General features: G+C 42.4%; 1 protein-coding gene across 1 annotated transcript in view; it reads right to left on the bottom strand.

Annotated features, from left to right (window-relative positions):
• Window positions 1-72: 72 nt before the first annotated feature.
• The window catches only part of LOC104624134 (SH3 domain-containing RING finger protein 3-like), a gene marked incomplete at its 3' end in the record, with an annotated part of 20,905 nt that continues 1,335 nt past the window's right edge, over window positions 73-19,642 (bottom strand). Inside the window, exons 2-4 of the mRNA XM_010291422.1 lie at window positions 7,907-8,007; window positions 3,613-3,783; window positions 73-323 (exon numbers count right to left, since the gene is read on the bottom strand). Of these exons, the coding sequence (XP_010289724.1) occupies window positions 73-323; window positions 3,613-3,783; window positions 7,907-8,007 (523 nt within the window). The remainder of the gene's footprint in view (window positions 324-3,612; window positions 3,784-7,906; window positions 8,008-19,642) is intronic.

Genomic DNA, 19,642 nt, shown 5'->3' with positions numbered 1-19,642 from the left:
CTTGGGCGCGGGGGGTCCAACATCAACCCCGCCAATGCAGGCCGAGTGGCACCGGCGGGCGTGCACACATACCCATCTGCATGGCGTTGCGGGGCTGGCTGGCTGGCTGCTGAGCTGAATACCTCAAGCAGTTATTCAGCTGCGGAGAGGCCGCCTGTAGCTGGGGATGCATCTGAGGTGCAGTGATAGGAACAACTGGTCTGACAGCCGTGGCGGTGTTGGAGTGACCGGCCCCGATGGGGTGGATGGCTCCCGGGGCTCCTTTTGTTGCCGGAGCTCCCCCAGCTCCACTGTTCCTGGGCTGTCCGGCTCCCACTGGCACCCTGCATAGAGCCAAAACACAGTGTCAGCATGCTGGAGACCCCAATACCCAGCCACCATGCTGATAAGCACCCCCAGTTATTCAGGGGGTTCAACGTGGTACCCTCTCAGGTGTTAAAGTAAACTGAGATATATATGTACATATTTATCTTTTACAGGACACAGTTGTAAGCATGCTGGAGTACATTTTCACCCTCTTATCCTGTGGGAAGAAGTGCAGGGTAAAAATGGACAAGATAATTTTTCTCATAACTTTTTTTCTTCAGCTGCATTTCTGTCTGAATAATTCCTAGCGAAATCACAAATCTAAATTGAGAAGAAATGGGTATCTCCCAAATGTCATTTTGTGTGCCAGAGGCTATTTTACAGGCACTAATGGAGTGATAATTAAAACAGACTCAGAGATCTTTTCTTAGGACCAAACCTGCATACAGCCCCACAGGGAGAAAAAAAGATGGATACCATCAAATCTGTGTGTGGCTGTTGAAGGAGACTGAAAAGCAGCAGACTTGGCAGGGCTTGGCTTGGCTGAACACTACCTACTGCTGTAAGTAGCCCTAGCTTAGACTTGGTAAGGAAATGCAAAAGGGAAGGGAATGCAACTGATCTAACTGAAAAGGAGATCCAATCAATAATCAACCCCTCTTTTGCTGCTCACTTAAACTGTATGAATAGTTTCTATTTCATCTCAGTGCCTGAGTAGACCTCAGAGGGAAGGAATGAGGCTCCTTCTCCTGTGCAAGGAGTTCAGCCTGGAGCAGATCTTGGTCCTCTTACCACTGAGCTAGAAACTCTCTGACTGGGGCAGGAGGACACCAATGGACAAACTTAGCTGCTGCTCAGCGGCTCTTTCTCTGAGTTTCTTACTCAGGTCCTTGAGTAATTTCCTTCCCCAGCAGTAGATGCCATGAAACAAAGGGATCATTTTGTGCTGTTCTCCTCTTCCAGGCTGCTCCATGTGCCAAGGTCCTCCTCCAGGAAAGGACAGCAGAGGAGATATGATTCAGAACAAAGTATGGTGGAGGAAATAGAAATGAGACAGTGCAGGAGGTTAGCAAGGGAGGAGAGAACAACCAAAAGGGTACAGGACCAATCTATGGGGGGTGGGATTGGGAGAACTTCTGGGCCCCCAAAATTATTGTGTGGGAACAGAAAACAGGAGTATGCTGAACAATCTGGTCTGATTCAGAGGACAAGAAAGACATAAGAAGCAACCCTAAGAAAAGAATGGAAAGGAGAAGAGCCAGAAGAATGAAATTCTGATAGAAAGAGACCAAAACAGAGTCTGGAAGATATGGTCCAAAAGTGTAAAAGATAACCACCCTCTCTGCCCAATCCTCCAAAATCACAGGAGGAAAAGCACCGCTGTGGTGTCATAAAATCCTTGACTCATCTCATTGTGCAAAGTTTGCCTGGATTGTATTTTGCTAAATGAATCTGTGTGGTTTTTTTCTTCAGTTTTTTTTTTTTTCATCAGCCTCCAGGTAGGGAAAAGCTGGGAATCCCACCAGATGGAATTCTTGACTGTCTGTCATCTGCTGTGAAGAGCTGGCAGGATAGCAGCAAGATTCAGCTGGAGCTGGTTTGGCCATCTGCACTAGATTGAGTTTGCCAAGAAAGCACACCTAATAGTCCACTGAGAGCTGTGTTCAGGTAAACATGCACACCAACAGGTACAGAAATTATCTGTGACTCCCACAGAGCTGGATCGATGTTGAACGTGGCAAATTTTCTCTGCTGCCCTGTGCCTGTCTGTCCATCTAAAGCATCTTGTCCTTTTTCCATCATGCTCTGCTCACACGTGCTCTGGCACCTTATAAATCTAGTTCAGAGTTATTAAATTCATGGGCATCTTCTTTTTCTTGGGTTTTGTAGGGAGTGGCAGAAAAACATGTATGAATCTATTCCTCTGCTTTGCTGTCAAAGGGGAACAAAGTAAGTTGAAAGTGCAGCAAATAGGAGATTTTGTTGCGAACAGATTTTTCTTGCTGTTCTCACTGAGGGTGATTTACACAGGAACTTAATTAGCTCACAGGATCATAAATATAATCATAAAGCTGCTTTCGGGTTTTGTGGAAAGCACTTTTGCCCTTTAGCACTTCTCTCTGTCTTGTTCTAGCTGTGACATGCTGCATTTAATAAAGTCTTGCTGATTCAGATCACCAACACTTCAGCATGAATTTCTTTACTAATTAAGAGCTGAAAAGGCAAGGAGTGAAGGCAGCCAAGGGGCTCTATATAATCAGGTAAATACATTTAGGTTGGTGAACAGCAAAGACCCCATGAATTAATGGGTTTTTTTTGACTGAAATGCAATATTAGGACTGTCAGCAGGCTCAGTTATCTAACCTTATTCTAACCTGCTCTTAACTGTTGGTCTTGCTCAGTCCACATATTGCAAACTTGACATAAACTGAAGCTGGAACAAACCTGGATCCATTTTTCAAGATCAACACTTTCTGAGTTGTGAGGTGCCTTTCTCTGGAAAGGATTGAAAGATGGTGGCGACTGTGTGCATGTGGGAGGAGAGACTGAGAGTATATGAGAAGGAGTGAGTTCAATTTGCAAACCCATGGTTTCTCTAAAGGAGATATGGGCAAGTGGGGCAAAACAGTCTGGGACACACTGATGAGCCTTCCCCCCAGCTTGAAGACTATTTCAGAGTGGGCTCTAGATCAGAAACACCCTTTTATTTGGTGTTGTCCAATACTGAACTCTGACAAATGCCATTCCTCCCCAAACATGCTATTCTTTCCTTTTCTTATCTTTTGCAACTGAGACACAGGTAGCTAAAATCAGACAATTTACTGAACTCTCCTACCACTTCTGAATTTTAAGAGTTCAAACATTAGTCCTGATCCAAACAATCCAAGACCTTTGATTTAAGAAAAACAAAATTTACACGAGCAGCTACTGAAAACCAAGACACGTACATTCCTTACTTTGCTTATTCCTGTTACATGTCCAATAGTTTTATAGCAATAAAAAAATCATTAGCCAACAGATTCTTTACAGTACTAAAATCTGGGCACATCAGACTTTGTAAAGTCATGGGTTGTAAATGCCATCATCTAACACAACTAGTGAAGTCATCTGAGAACATGGATAACTCCAATGCTGCAACCAGCAAGTTTCATTACCCAAGTCTGCAATGTACAACGTTGTCGCCAGAAAATTTCTGGAAGGAGAATGTGATTTAAAAGCAGAGCTACGTTTGTTTTAAGCATCCTCCAGACGCAGATCCCTCCCAGTCCCAGCTCAGGCATATCCACCTTGGCCAGTGGTCCTCACCTTGAAACAGGCGTCACATAGTTGCCTGGGAAGACACCAGACATACCACTCCTCAGAGATGTCCCCTTGAACCAGCCATCCTGGCACTTCTCAATGACCCGGTACATCTCACCTTTGCGGAGCTCCAGCTCATCATTCTTCTGAGGCTTGTAGGCGTACAGGGCTAGGTAGCTGTGGGAAGAGGTGACACAAGAAGAAAGCACACAGCTGACATCGACAACCACCTGTCCAGCTTCAACTCCAACCCCACACAGAGCACAAAGCAGAAACACTGCTCAGAAATGATGGTTAAAAAGGGACATCATTACAGTGTACCAAACAAGGAACGGCAGAGACAAGATCAAGCTGATGATAAGACAGTACAGGAATAACTAATCAGATTAAAATTGGAGGCAATTTAGAAATTAATAGGACATACTTCTCACCCAGGGCACAACACTGGCAAAACACTGCCACAAAGTAGCACTGAAGTTAAGAATTTAGCAGCAGTTTCAGAAGGACAAGGTAATTACAAAGACAACCAGGGTAACAAGGGCTTGAATGGGAAGGCTTTGCAAAGCCTAACATCTGGATGAAGTATATATTCATATGCTTCAGGGTGCGAGCTGCCGCTACTATGGATTTTCAGAAGAAACTTTTCTTACAGGCTACTTTAATACAAGTTTAAGGCAGCCTTTCTTGCAGCTTTCTTGACGCTATTTATGCTGGCCAGTTTTAGAAACAAGACACCGAACTGTTCTGATCCAGTATGGTAATTCTTGTATTATGTGGGTAAAACAAAAAGTGACAATGAGCCGAATTCTGCAAGGGGATTTTTGCTTAAGCAAGCAAAGTGGTAGAATTTGGCTTTGGAAGTTTTGTATGCAAGTATACTAATAACTATTTAATCCAGGACCCAATATGTAGAACTTTTTATTTATTTAATTGCAGCTTATATTTATTCCCTTTGTTTAGACTCTTTCTTTTTATCTCTCTTTTGTTCTTCCATTACTACTTCAGGGATGTGTCTAATGTTGTGAAATGACTACAACTTAATGTCCCTGTAGGTATTCTCTCTGTTTAGAGAGATCCTTGCTGAAAATTAAGAACGATTGCTTGCACTTTGGTGAATAATGGAAAGTTGGGATAGGATAGCAAGAACGCACACACAGAACAACACTTTCTTTGTAAATACCAATTTTAATTTGGTACTGTCGCCCTTCTACAAATGCAAAAAGGGATTTCTGGTAATTCTTCATCAAGGTTGTACTTTCTTGAGTTTTTTTGCTTTATGCATTACAAGCTGTGCAAAGTGACTAAGGCAAATCGGGAAACACCTAAGGAAAGTGCATTTACACTACAAAGTGCAGCAGAATGCTCTTAGGCTCAGGGGTGGGTGAGAGCAGGCTTGCTGCCCACCTTTTACAGCAGGGAAACAGAGAAATAATGAAAACTGTAACCATTGTGATTGTAGGCTTGCAGCAAATAAAAATGATATATGGCTTTTTACTTCTGCTATCCAGGAAATATAATTGAGGAATAAATCCTGTTAGTTTTCCTGATTCTATTCCTTTATGGTACCAGTAGATTTTCTTATTTTTATTCTGAAGGCAGTAAATAAACAGCAGTAATGAGCAGAATATGAAATATTTGGTAACAGCTCCTTGGGGCATGCTTAGGCTGATGCGCCTGGCTCAGTTTACCACGTGCATGGGGTACAAAGACCTAATCAGAAACTATATTTCATTAGTCAACAGATGGGAGAAACCATCCTGCACATCCTTTGTTTAGCCTATATAATCAGGTCGTCCTCAGCAGGTCTGTAGCTGTTCACCTGATGGAAAACATGAGGCTACACATGAACTGAAGAACATTATCACCCTGACATGAAAAAAGGTTACATGCTCCAGCACTAATCCTCCAGCACAGTGCTCTGCTAGGACATAACAGAAAGTGCCAAGACTGTACTCACTCCAGGAAGCAGAAAGTGCGGCTTTACCGCTTTTTAAGTTGCTGCTTACACAGGGCTCACATTCAGAAGCTATGGGTAAAGTGGGGGGTCAAGGACAGAGCATTTTAGATAGACTTACTTAGGGCTAACCCTTACCCCGAGAGGCTACATGCAATAATGTAATCTACAGTTTGAGCTGCTGGAAGAAAGTGCAAGGAAAATTACCTTAAGTGGACCATACGCTGCTTTCCCTTGCAGCTATCTCCAGCTCTTCTACTAGTTTCTTTCTGTTTCTCCCTGCAAATTCCCCCAACTCAGCCTCCAGTAATCCTGAATAAGCAACATCACAAAGAGCCTAAACATCCTCCGGAGAGAGTAGCAAAATCCTTGCAGAGACTAAAAGAAGGTGTACAACAGCCCAGCCTGGGCTCCATGCCAAAACTGACCAGTCTCTGTATGGCTAAGCTGATGAGAACTTGTATGTGATAACTACATAGCCTGACCCTGGGACAACGCAGGTGATCAATGCTTTCTTTGTGGACCAGTGATCCCACCACCTACATGGGGCAGTGAGGATGCCTCTCCCTGCGGGTTTCCTCTATCAGTCTGCAAAGAAGCAGGGGCTTCTCCAAACCTAGTGACAGGCCCAGCCTGGGTCCGCTGCCTGGCCATGGTTGGCATGCCAGCCCCATGGGGACAGGCGTGCGCCCTGTGTGTTGGCAGAGCTGGGGCTGTGGGAGAGCTGGCGGGACACCTGCTCTCATACACGGCTGAAAACAATTTGAGTGCATGCAGCTTCCCGCCCCAGAAAGCATTTCTGGGCTTTTCCTCTTGCAGGGGATCACAGCTAGTGGTCCCGTTTGCTGAGGCAGATTTTTGCCTTAAGCCAAAGCCATCGAACTTGGACACATTTCACTGTTCTCTAGATTTTAGGTGTGAAACTTCACCAGCAAACTCTCTACAACTGAGAAAAAAAGTGTTAAAACAACAATCTGAAATCTTGCAAAATGTAATAGCAAGTTATTCTGGGCTACGTGAAACAGTGAGGCTAAGGGTTAGGGAGAAGGACCTAGAGGAAGCCAAAATCTTTATTAAAAGTTCCCTAAAAAAGGCCTAAGCAAGAAGGTAGCTCACGTTCCTGGCCTTGGGGAGCTGCCTGTGACTATTTTAACACAGAAGACCCAGGGCTCTGCCTAGGGTTGTACCTCCCCAGTTCTGCTACAGCTTTCAGATAACGCCTCCTCTTTGACTGGAACTTGGCTCACAAATGCAAAATCACAGACCAGACTACGAGGCTGCTTCACAGGGGAGACGACAGGAGAAGCATGGGAGGGAGAAGAGGAGGCTTGCTGAGGCACAGAGGCAGGGGCATTGCCAGAGAGCTGGAAAATGTCCTGATTCAGCAACTAAATGCTGGAAGTACTGCCAGTTACTGTTTCCTAGTTTGAGCAACATTTAAAATAAATTTGTGCCCTGCTATGTGCCACACAGGCTGCATAGGGTGACCACAGGTTGATGATGAGGTCTCTCTGTGGGGCAGTCAATGGTATGCAGTACCCCTCAGGTATGAAGAACTCACCTTAGTAGCCAAGAACAAATTTGTTTTGGTTCTGTTCCAAGTAAGTCCCCTATTCTCCTTCAAGCACATTTGCTATGTTATTTTAGGATTTATTTGTGAATTCAGACCTCGGTTTAGTCATATCATAAAACCCTAAAATAGGTGGTGTGCATACTTGTGTGTGGCTATATAGTTCTACTGCTTTCACAAGGTGTATGTGATGAGAGGAAAGAGTTCAGTTGTTTAACTAGACAGGTACCAGATAAACCAATGAGGCTAGAAGAGATTTATTATAATGAAGTCTACCCTTTTTGTTCTGTACCTAGTCAACCTTCTGTTATTCCACACACTCTTCAGTAAGCTCATATGTCCACAATACACTTGCACTTTAGAAATTCATTCATTACCTTTGTTTATGGCAGTGAAAAAATGCAATTGGATCATTTTTTCTAGTTAATAATGAATGTATCAGGTGTTTGATTGCATGGGACTACGTTTTTTTGAGAGCTTTAAATGAAGGAAGAAGATTTTCTGTAGCTGAGAGGCATTCCATTTGCTTCACAGTGATTCATACAGCAATAATAAATATACCAGGAGTCTAAAAGGGCTCACAGAGAAAGGGGGAAGTCTTGCCTTTCTCTACTCATTTTTCAATTTCAACAGAGGCTGGGTCATGTATGAAATTGCAGTCTCTCTCTTCTCAGAATGCTCCTGAGCTGAGAGTCACACTTTCAGATTTCAAACACACACACACACACGCACAACTGGAAACAAAGAGTATGCAGTGACTGAGATGAGCTGCTTACATATTGAGGGGGAGCTGGACCTTCAGTGGTGTTCCCTGATCTCCAATTATTGCACTTGTCCTGGGACCAGCCACCGTGGCTGTTCCAATCGAAGAGGAATCCTGAAAATACACAAAGAAGAACATACAAGGATTAAGATGAAGTCCACCATTTCCTAAAATGCTATGGGGTGAAGGCACAGAGGAAAAAAATAATATCTTTTATCAATTCCTAGACTTTCTAACTTCATGATACTGTATTAAAAAAGACATCTTTTAGCCTTACACATTCCAAAAATACATTTCTGACACAAGGGATATTAGGTTATTAAGAGCATTTCCATGTACCTGTCAGAGAAATTTAGTTGTGCCTTGTGTGCAGATCTTAAAAGTTTTAGAACGCAAAACTACTTAACTGCTTTGTAAAATCAGCTCAACATGTACATCTCTGCAGTAATACCTTCTTTGGCAAAGGTAACCTTTTCCCCTCAAAAGTTTGTTTTAAAATTTGTACTCTTTTAGTTAAAGGTTGTGGATCTATGAAGAAGAAGATACAATTCAATTTCCAAAATGCAGTCTCATCTCTGCATACTGTTTTTATCATCAGGAATATTCTTCTCCATAAGAAAAAGGTGACAACACAACCCAAAACAGGAGTACCTCTAAATGGAGAAAGTAGGAGTCCATGCCACTTCTACCACAGCAAATAAATCCCCACTCTCATAGAGAACTGAGCAGATCTTTTCCAGTTATTAATGTTGAGAGGCAATTCTCAATGTAATCGTTCATTTTTCAAAGCTTAATGCTCAGCAAAAGTATGTAGGGCAAACTCTTTTGAGTTGTCTCACCAGAGCCCTCATTCATCCATGTCAAAAATGAATCCTGACTGGAAACTTCTCCTGAAGTAATGCCAAGGCCTGTAGCAACACATCTTTGCTGCAAAGACAGGGCAGAGCTGGGCTGATGGGACTTGTAATGGCTTACTTGTGCAAAATGCTTTTTTAGTAAGTTTAACTAAATGCTGCATGCACATCCATATGCAGAATGGCTCTATAATGTAGGATCCAAAGTTTATGCACAAATTGCAGGTTCAGACAGAGCTATTACGTAATACAAAGATTCTGAGCAGTTCACAGACCCTCAGAGCAGCTTTTCTGTTTCCAAATGCTATCTAAGAAGCAGTAAATACTGATTTATTTTGGGAACAGAAACATAGGGACATTTTTTGCACTTACAAATGACACCAAATTAAACCAAGACACACATTGCTACTTAATTAATGGATTTCAAGGCCACCTCATTCCAAAGAAGTCCACATAATTATTACAGTGTCATGTCTTGATAGTGCATTGTTAAGCTATATTGCATTGCTGTATATTAACATAATATCATTAGGAAATCATGCAGCAAAATATGAAGACACTGCTCTGTGGTTCCATGGCTTTTGGCAACAAGAAGCAAGCTGTCTCCTCTCTCACTGACATCTACGCTCTATCATGAAATTGTAGTGACAAGTACATCTCCTTTTTCTCATTATTTCCCCTCATTTTCTGGCTGCTTGCTCAAACAAGGAAGGTTCCAGGCAGCTCCTAGTCCTATGTGTAAAAGTAAGCATTCTTTCCAGTTCTGTGACTAAGGCTTTATTAATCCTGCCTGTCACGTCAGTGAGATAATATCAATTTACAGAAAAAAACCCCAACCCACCCAAAAATGTAGGGATAGTTGAGAATGATCCCTCATTTGTTATTCTGAGCTGGTTAATGGGGTTAGGGATTGCAGAAGGTGCTGGGCAGAGAGACCTGACCACTGCCTCACCCAAGAGGTGAGAAATTGGCTCCTTCAAACTTCTTCATATTGTGCCACCAGTGTACGCCTGCTCTGAGCTAGAGAAACTGCCTCCCAGAAAACAGAAAACAGATTGGTCCCCACCCTTTTCTGGTAGGACAAACCACTTTGTTTTCATCTCATGAAAAACCAGAGCTGAGTGAAGAGCCTTAGGGTGCAACCGTAAAGGCAGAGAAGCTCACAGCTGCGTAAGACACATGCAACTCCTTCCTTAACTCCTACGAGCCTCTCTGCACGCCTCAGCAAAGGCAGAGTTTGCAGAGGTGCTGCTATCCCAGCCAGGAGTGCCCACTGCAGGCACCCTGAGCAAAGCCAGCCCGACTCTGCAAAGAGACGGGCTCAAGCCCGGAGAGCAGCGTAGCGGTCTAAGCATCATCTATTTGCCTGTTTGCATTGACAGTGATGGCTTCTGTGTCTTCTCTATTACTGGAAGCATGAGCCCAAGTACTTTCTATGCGCTATTATGCTTGTACTAACATACAGACCTAGGGATTAAAACATCATGTAATTGCCATTCAGTGTTGCTAGATGACAATGTTGCTTTCTTCCCTTGAATAATCCCAAAGAAATTCCCATAGTCTTGTATGTTCTCTATCCGTCTGACATTCAGTTTCTTGCCTATGTCCTGTTACTGCAATATTGCTGGATCTGGTGCCAGCCAGGACTCTACAAACCATTCATTTTTGCCACTTTGCACAGCCTAGTATCATATGCATCCAAACTCTAAATCAGTGCCTGCTTCCTGATTGAGCTCCAGTTTTTCTTTAGTTGCTCTCCCCTGCAGGCTTTGACACGATGGTGTACTTGCCAGTCTTTCTATGACCCCACTTTTCATCACCAGGTTTTACTCCACAGGACCCGCTGGCCTTCCACTGCATTGAATTCAGCTTCTCTATTCACACCTTGGCATTTACTTTCACACAAGTATTCTGCTCTGCAGCTTCATCTGCCTCTTGTGCTCCTTGATGAATTCTCTTGGTGGCTGCCTGATTGCCACTATGCATGTGAACATTCACCAGCTTTGCATTTAAACTGCAGTCCCTGACACAGTTGGTGAATGCTTTCTAAACTTCCTCTTTCAAGGTCCTGTTCTCTCTTTTAGGCATCACTAATTAGCTCATATTATAAGATACAATATTGTTAGATTATTTTGCAAGATAATATTTGCAATAAGATTTTGAAAAAAATGAATTTTGTGAAAGAATAATCTACTGTTTCTTCATACTTTTGATTATATCTGTTGGAAGTTTAACTTTCCACTTTCCATTCCTACTATTTGGGTGGGTGACCTCAGCTGCTGGTGACACTAATAATCCTCCTGGAGAACACAGCAGGCCTTTCTCCATCACAGCTGGTAGTGGGGCTTAGTTTGTCTTCCTTCTTTATTTAGCCCTGGAGACAGGTTGTATTTTTGCTATTGTGATCTAAGGAATAAGGTACTAAACACGTTCTCATTTCCTCTTCATCTGCTCAGGGGAATGGGGATCTAAGAGGATGTTCTGATTTTTTTTGTTCCCTGCTTTAATACATTTTGGGACGTCTGCGTGCCACATCTTTTCTTTCTGATGGCACATCCCTGCCTGATCCACCTTTCTGTGGCACCAGGCATGCAAATACAGCCACACACAGGCATTACATAGGGAGAGCCCAAACACTACAGCATTTGCATCTTAATCCTTTTTCCAGCTCTGCTACTCACTGTCACTAAGCCTTACCCAAGATGAGATGTCTCCAACAGCCAGGTTTTTAAGAGGCATGTGGGCACCTATTAATAAAAACAGGCTCCTTGCAGAGTTTTCTCAGGGAGGCATTAAGAGGTACTTAACTGCCTGATTCCCATGGATTTTATTGCAATCTAAGTAATGAGAGTCACTTCTGAAAATGCCATTTGGTGCCCCTCTGTATCCTGATAAGCCTCTAATGCCTTTAAATGTTTGGCCATTGAGTTTCTAGAAGTGACCTGCTGGGTAATCATACTGTAGCACACCTCCTGATTAGGAGGCCATTTACTCTAAAGGTGGTGTGCCGTTTTCTGAGCTAGATGTTGCCAACTCTTATCCCATTTTTTAGGCCACTAAACAGCCAAATCCAACTTCTTCATGCTCCCACGCCAATCTGACATCCTCCGAGTATCACTTACCACTGCTGATGTTTTCAGCTCAACAGCAAGAGCTCTTCTCTTCCAAGGGACAATACAGACTCATGTGCCAGCTAGCAGGGAAAAGTGGCTGCACGAAGGCACACTGAAGACCACCTCTGGATACCTCTGCACTAATTTGTGCTTCTTTGTGCCCATTAGTAGCACAGCAAAGTCACCTGTACTGTGGAAGGCTAAATCTTGAGTAAAACTCCCAGACTACACACATGGGCACAATGATGTTGTGTGACAGATATCTTGCTCCCAGCTCATGCTGTGCTACTTGTTTTTACCACCAGCTACTCTGTAGTAGTAGGTGATTATGCACCAATGGGCTGGATAATAATATAAAAGGACCTTGTGTCTGCAAACATAACAGCCTGCTTATGACCACTGAAACATACCCCTGCCCCACTAACTCAAGCTAATGCCTTATAGAAACTCGTAACTCATGCCTTGAGTCCTCCTTAAAAATTGCCTGTGTCTTTCTCCCAGTCTCTGTGTTGAGTGTTACAAGGAGACTTCACGTGAGGGCCAAGAATGAAAAATGGCTCTGCACAAAGGTATCTTGGGGCTTGGCTATACTTGATCTAGTCCTAGTGGCAGTGTGGTCATCTGGAGCAAAACAGCAGCAGAACACGAGGTCTCTGCTCTTGGTCCCCACACAGCATTTCCAACACCTTTTTTAGGTCCTTAAGCAAGTCCCAGCACCAGGCACCAGTCAGGTGCCATGCAAAATGAAGAGCGCCAAAGCTAGCTGACAAAAATGAACTTTTCAGATGACTGTCCAGCCTGAGGGTCAACGTTTCCTAGTGAGAACAAACAGTCCAACTTCCTGAGAAGTCACCGCAACATGTCTAAGCTCAGATGGATCTCATTCCTCCTCCAATTGTTAAATATTATTTGCAAGAGAACTACAGGACCATCAAAACAAATTGCACTCTAATATACGTAATGATATATTTCTGTTACAGTTTATAGCATATACTCCTGGGCAAATAATACACTACTGAGACGTTGCTGCCTCTTGTGTCAGCTCTGACATACATTTAAAAGCAACCAGCCTGACAAAACATTACTGAGAAGCCCACAGAGACCAGGAAATTAAAGGTAATAACCACTCATCTGGGCTGAAACTTCACCTCAAGTTCTTCCCCTTTTCTCTCTTCCCATCCACACATCTATGAAAGCATAAGAATTAGTGGTCTGGACTTCCAGCATAAACTAGCTTTTCCTCTCCCTTGTAGATTTTTACCAGTACTTTAAGGCCACGTTTGTGGTTTAATTTGAAAAGATGTGGTGCGTGTAGCGATTAGTGAAGTGCCTTGCAAAAGCATGGGACTCAGTCTTGGAGGGGAATAGAAGTCATGAAGACAGTGATAAAACTAGGAACAGAGTACAATGATATTGCAGGTTGCAGCAGCCTTCACAGAAAAATAATTGCTGCTACTATCATATGAATGTTCTTATCATCCAGAAAATCACTAACCAGAAATCTCTATTTTGACTTCAAAGCAAATCCAGCACTGTCTCACCACAGGGCACTTATCACATTCATTAATTCTCAGGAAAATTTCTTTTAATGTCTTGAATGCATATTTACAGCTTACTTTAAATTTCTCTTTAATATTACTTTAAAATAAGAGAAAAACACTCAAACATTCAACTCACATAGGTTGACATACTGTCCTCTGGAAATATCACAAAAAATAAGCTAATGGTCCTTAAGATTCCTGTGACTCGTTTCTCTAATTCGCTGACTCCATAAAACAATGACTGTGGCAATCACTCCAGGCCTTAATGTTCCTAGAAATAATGTATTAGCACTTAATGCATAGTAGTGCCACCAATTATTGATGAAAAGTGTTACACGCAAGATCAAGTAGCCTCATCAAATGCTAATTAGCAAAGTGGGAGCTGAATTGGACTTGCCAATTCTAGAGTAAGACTTTTTCTTCTATAATAGTATGTGTGTAAAAACCAAACAAATGCGCATGATAACAGCTGCAGCTGCATAAATAGCTGCATAAATACCCAGTTCCTTCCTGCAAAAACTGGAGCTAAATTTGTAATTTATATGATTTAACATTTACTGAGGGGTTCTTACAATCTGTAAGTATCTATGTCTGTGGATGAAGGTGAGGTAGAATATTATGCCAGCCTGTTCTAGCACCATGTTGGCCCTGATTATTTTCTGGCTCACAGTAGGCAAAAAACTCTAGACCATGTCTTCTGTGAATAGGTCATGGAGATATGCAGAGAGCTGGAGAAGTCACATAAATTATTTCCTGAGCTTCCATTTCCATTGTCCTGTGGTCTAAGGATGGCTGCAAGTTGGAAGAAAAAACCAAATATTTTTTGTTACTTTCTTCCAAATGTTCATCTGACACTACCATCCATAAAAGCAATGTTTATTCTGGTTTGCAGCTTCTCAGTTCCCTCAAATGAGGACTAATTAAGCATCATGTGGATGAGCATCATGAGAATTATATTTTATTCAGCCTTGTTTCTCTCTCACACTAACCCTTTCAGCACTGAGCACCACTGTCCAGCTCTCCACGATGAGGTTTTAAATGATTTTATAGTAAATAGTTTCTTGCAATTCTGGGATCAAAGAACATGAAAAATCAAATGCATAGAGACAGGAAAGCTTAAAGTGAAAGCTTGACCTCTAAAAGATGTTAATTTAATCCCATGTTGATAATTATTCTTTTGATAACTGCACAACAAACTCATTGGGATCCTGTGCAATGCCTCCTGCAGGAAGTCCCCCTCCAGGGAAACAAATAAACAAAACCCCCAAACAAAAAAGAAAAAATACACACTGTAGTAATTTCTGTTCAAATGTCATGCGCGTACACATACCATGTGCCGGATGGACAGGATTTTGTGGTATAGTGTAAATACCAAGAGAGTGCCTTGCTTGCTCTTGAGGCTTCTGAATCAGTAGTTGACTGGCAGATAGCGTAAAGCCTCAGGATTAGCCCTGTGCAAAAATGATTTCAGTGGCAAAATGTTTTTGGGTTACTACCCTGAGGAGCATCTGGAAAAAAATATTTTGTTTTTCTTTTACAGGCAACAGGATTTCATGCACAATTGAATAAACCTTCTAAAGCACAACCTTCTCTTCCTAGATCCTGTAAAAAATTAGGTTTTGTGGTTCTTGAAAAATCTTTCAAAATTTTTATGTGATGAGGAAAATTACAGGATAAAGAGAAGACCCGGTCTCTAAACTGGTAGTTTCTGAAAGGTAATTTTGCTTTGACCTGGATTCTCAGTATCTTATGTAATCAGTCAATAGATTGAGTCAGCTCATGTGTCTCATTTGCAACAGTTTTGACAAATAATGTAATATATCCCAATATGCACAGAGTATATTCAAAGACCTATTGGTAGCTAAAAAAATGCAGCTTACATGCCTGCCCAAAACTCTCTGCTTAAAAAAACTTAACTCCTTCCCACCTACAAAACCCCCAACAAGAGTTCTTTATAGAATTATTTAAATAGAGATGCAACAAATAGGCAACGTTCAGAACCAGTTCTAAATAATTTAGAGTAGAACTGGGAATGTACAAAGATCATGGAGTAGTTTAGGTTGGACTTCAGCAAAGTCTCTTATGCTGTTTTCATGACATATTTTGATCTAAATGACAGAAACCCAGGTCGGACTAATATTACTTCTCTTTTTACAATTTTGACCAGTGTGATCTCCTGAGTTGCCCTTAGTTTCAGCTGTCTCACTCTCATTAATGGATGTCCAGTCAGTCGTCAATCACAGCCAGCAGCAAAGCAGGTTGAACAGAATTTGGACTCCAGGCCAAAGCTGAAAAATACCTGAATTTATCTTATTTTCTCAGAGCCTGTTTTGCACTTGAAAATTCAAGGTTCATTTTTAGTCTCTGGGTTTTATGTATAATCTGTATGCTTCTCATGGTCAGCACATTTAGGTTATCAGCCAACGCTCAACCAGGGTTCTGCTATTACATTTTCTCAGCTAAAATTCAGCATTTCTAAATAACTGATAAGGAGTCACACTTCCAAATGATTTATATAGCAAGATACTTCAAGGAACAATTTTAATTTCAAATACTGTCACTGTTTGGGACTGGGAGCGTGCAAGACATTGTTCTCAGCTTTTCCTGAACATGTGGCTTCTGGTTAGGAGCCTATACTAACACTTGCAGACAGAAATGGACTTCTTGTGCATGGTGATGAATTGTTCAAAACACACATAGAAGTTCCTTCTGTGGGGAGGATCCTTTCTTCCTCACTCAACTGTTATCCTGGTGTGCACAAAGCCACACTTCATTATTCATGAGATGTATTTTCTGTCAAAAACCAGGGGATTTGGAGCAGTACTGACCTATGACCTTTCCAAATAGCAGGGAAGAATAATTCATAAGGGGTGAAAATGGAAGCAAGATGAGCCATCTGAGGCCTAGGCACAATTACTGTCCAGAGGGACATTCCCCGCTCCCCAGGGAGTCTCAGTTACGAACTGCTTCTCTGCACCCGTAACCTAATTCAGCTTCAGCTCCATCACAGGCCTGCAGCACTACTTACATCGTCAATAAAAATCCATTTCGTCAGCACGATAGGACATTCTACATGATGGACAGACACTATTACGTTTTAGATGGAGGTCTTATGTTTAATGAGTGATGCTCAGCATGCAACAAAAAGCATACAAGAAGTAAACTTGGCTGCAAGCAAAATGAAGATCCCCGCATTGCATCTTTGAAAATAAATGCTTTGTATTCTGGCTGTTGTGGTCTTTCAGTTACTATTTTATTCAGCTGAGGTGTCCTCAAGTTGGTTCTCCTACCTTTGAGCCTCCCTAGGTTTGCGGTCAATGAAGATATTTTTTAGACCATCACTCATTTCAAAATGCATCTTGGCTTTTGAAATGAACAACAGCTGAGTTGATTCTGCTTAAAGAACAATGAACATATTATAGAAGGCCTGTAGTCTTCAATTATTAAATTCATGATATGCAGAAGTGCTTTCAAAACATGTGATTTCATACTCTGGTCTGCATGTCAGTGCTCAATATGCATAAATCTGTGCCCTCCTGGAGAAGCAGGAGGCTTATAATAGTCTAACAACTCATAAAAGCAAAAAACATGTCAGCTCAGCATGGAAGTCTGGTTTCAATCCACAAAAATTGACAAAAGCCACAGAAATATAGTACCATGCAGGAAATAACTTCTAAGGGGTGGAATATATTCTGAAACATCTAAAATTTGCACCTAGATTTTAAGTTCCTACAGTAAGAAGCCCTCAGTGTGTCTGTTTCTTCTCATGTCAGCAGAGAGAAAGCAGGTGCCCCAGATGTGGGCGCCTCAGGTCTACAAGGAAAATGAATGCTTGTTTTAAGACGACTGTTTCGCTGAGCACCAGCGGTTGCCTGAGGTAGGGGACTGGATGCCATTCAAGAACTCCTGTAATTGAATTCTGCTGTTCAAAGGACAGGCTATAAGAAAACTGTGTCGAACTTTTTAAAGAACCCCCCTGCAAGCTAAAAACCAATCCTGGTATGTACCAGAGAAGCTCATACCTACTAAACTGAACAAAATTCCTCTACTTCTTTTTATGAGGAGATCCGTTAAATAAACAATGATGAAGTGCTTTGAAATTTCAAGGACATGATGTAAAGACACAATAAACCAAATGCAGATTCTAATCTTAAAAGATTAAGGCATAAATTTGCTAGATAGCACTGAAACTGTAAATTTGTTGTTTCCCCTATAAGAAATATGCTTTGGCTGAATTTGCTGCTGCAAACTAGCAGAGGCCTGAGGTGGTTACAGAAAGAACCACTCATGGGCTGTGATGACAACTTGCAGGGCAGAGAGGTTCCCCTTCAAGCGACAAAAAAAAAGGTAGGACACCTTCCTGCAGCAGAACTCACTGGTAAGTTTGGCAGCTACACAGAACAGCCTTCCTACCAACCTGCCCATGCTCTCAGCAATGCCCCTGAGCACTTCCGAAGCGGCAGTAAAGTCAGTTTGCAGGTTGTCAAGACATCACGCCCCAAACAAGATGTACAGGACATTTACTGTAGTAATGCCAAACACATTTTTGAACAAAATGATCCAAAGACAAGATTCCCACTGCCCTGAACACCTTGATGTAAGAGCTCAGTGGCCCTTTGTTTATGCTACTTTGACTGGCATTCAGCCACATGAATAAAAGAAAAATGCTGAACTGTTTTTCTGTCTAAGGCTGCAGCATCATTAATTGTTTCAGAGCCATGTCAGGTCTTAGCAGATGGCAGAGAAGGAACTGAATTTCTGACATTTTTAATTAAAATGTAACCCTTATTACTATGGGATTAATAGATATATAAATATAGCTGCACAATTTTAATGTACATTTTGTAAGAGGCAAATTCTGGACTCTTTGTAGACCTAACTAAGAAGGCTGAAAGCAGTTAAATTTATGTTGGTAGCTCTTGTGATTTTGTTGCTACTCTTATATTAGTGAGACACTTTTCTGAAGGCTGCTCCTACAGTAAAGATAATATAGTGAGAATGTCACTATATTCTCCACTAAAAGCTCCACTTTTTTCCCCAACAGACCCACATTCCTGGCAAAATTTGCAAACAAAAATGTTTACATCCCTCGAATCAGAAAGCAAATAGTAAGGCCCCCAAAAGCAAAGATATGTATTCATACATGCAAATGCCACACTTGGCGTGACTGGGTTCTTGTGGCTGCGATAACACTTTTTGACAGAAGTAAACCTCTTTTCACGAAGGTTGAACTGAATCATCAAGACTCTTTTTCCCCTACCTGGATTACGGCCAAGACAGTTTCGGCCAGCAGTGACATGTGCTCAGCTGCCTTGCCTGCAAACCTGCTCTATGCCCCAAGGCAGAAGAACCACATCCCAAACCTGTTCCCACCATGGGCACACTGGAGAGGCTTCATTATACCCCAGCCCTAGCTGTGCTTCTGACCGTGACGCTGATTACATGTCTTCCCATCTGCTGCAAAGGACCCAACCAACCTTCCTGCAGGCTGGATTTCGATAACCATAACTTGTTACAGGGAACACGGGGCCCTGCTTGTCCCCTACCACATGTGCCCACAATGGTTTGTGAAATGAGTGGGGGTTTGCACACCAGTTGTTCTGTTAAAATGGGGGAGAATAGTCAAGGCACTTTCTGCTTCATGGTCTAATTTTTGTGGTTTACTAGCTTAGAATGAGTCTTCGCATGACTTTAGCAAAGGGTGTGCATGGTTTTTCCCTTCACTAGCACAAGAACAGAAAAGCCACAGTCTGTCACATCTCTGTAAAGTCCAAATGTGTCACTCTGAGTGCCAAAAACCTGTGTGTCATTTACTTGATGAGCTTGGGACCCTCACTCATGTCTTGTGCTTGTGCTGCTTCACAGATGTCCCAGTGCATCTTGGCACATGTGCTGCTTTGTGCAGGGGCTGTATCCTCACCTTCACCCTCCTGCTGAGGACTGAAAGGAAGGGAAAGACCTCACAGCACAGAGATCCTGCCTGGAAAAGGCATGTGGAAGAAAATGAGCTAAATCACAGTTGGACTGAGCTACCTCTCCAGCTCCTACATGTGGATGGGCAGTGGAAGCTGAGGCAGGAGCAGAGGATGCAGGCACCCTCTATAGTCTTCCCCTATGCTCTTGCAAACTTGCACTACAGGGGCTTGGGGGCTCATGGCATGGGTAGCGGTACAGCACAGGCGTCGAGAGTGACCCCACAGTCTGGTGCAGCACACTGGCCCCACACAGGAGACCCACCAGC

This window comes from Phaethon lepturus, unplaced genomic scaffold (genome assembly GCF_000687285.1).
Source record: "Phaethon lepturus isolate BGI_N335 unplaced genomic scaffold, ASM68728v1 scaffold31317, whole genome shotgun sequence".
Lineage (NCBI taxonomy): Eukaryota > Metazoa > Chordata > Aves > Phaethontiformes > Phaethontidae > Phaethon > Phaethon lepturus.
The sequence above is the reverse complement of the archived record's forward strand: the minus strand, read 5'-3'. Positions and strand labels throughout refer to the sequence as shown.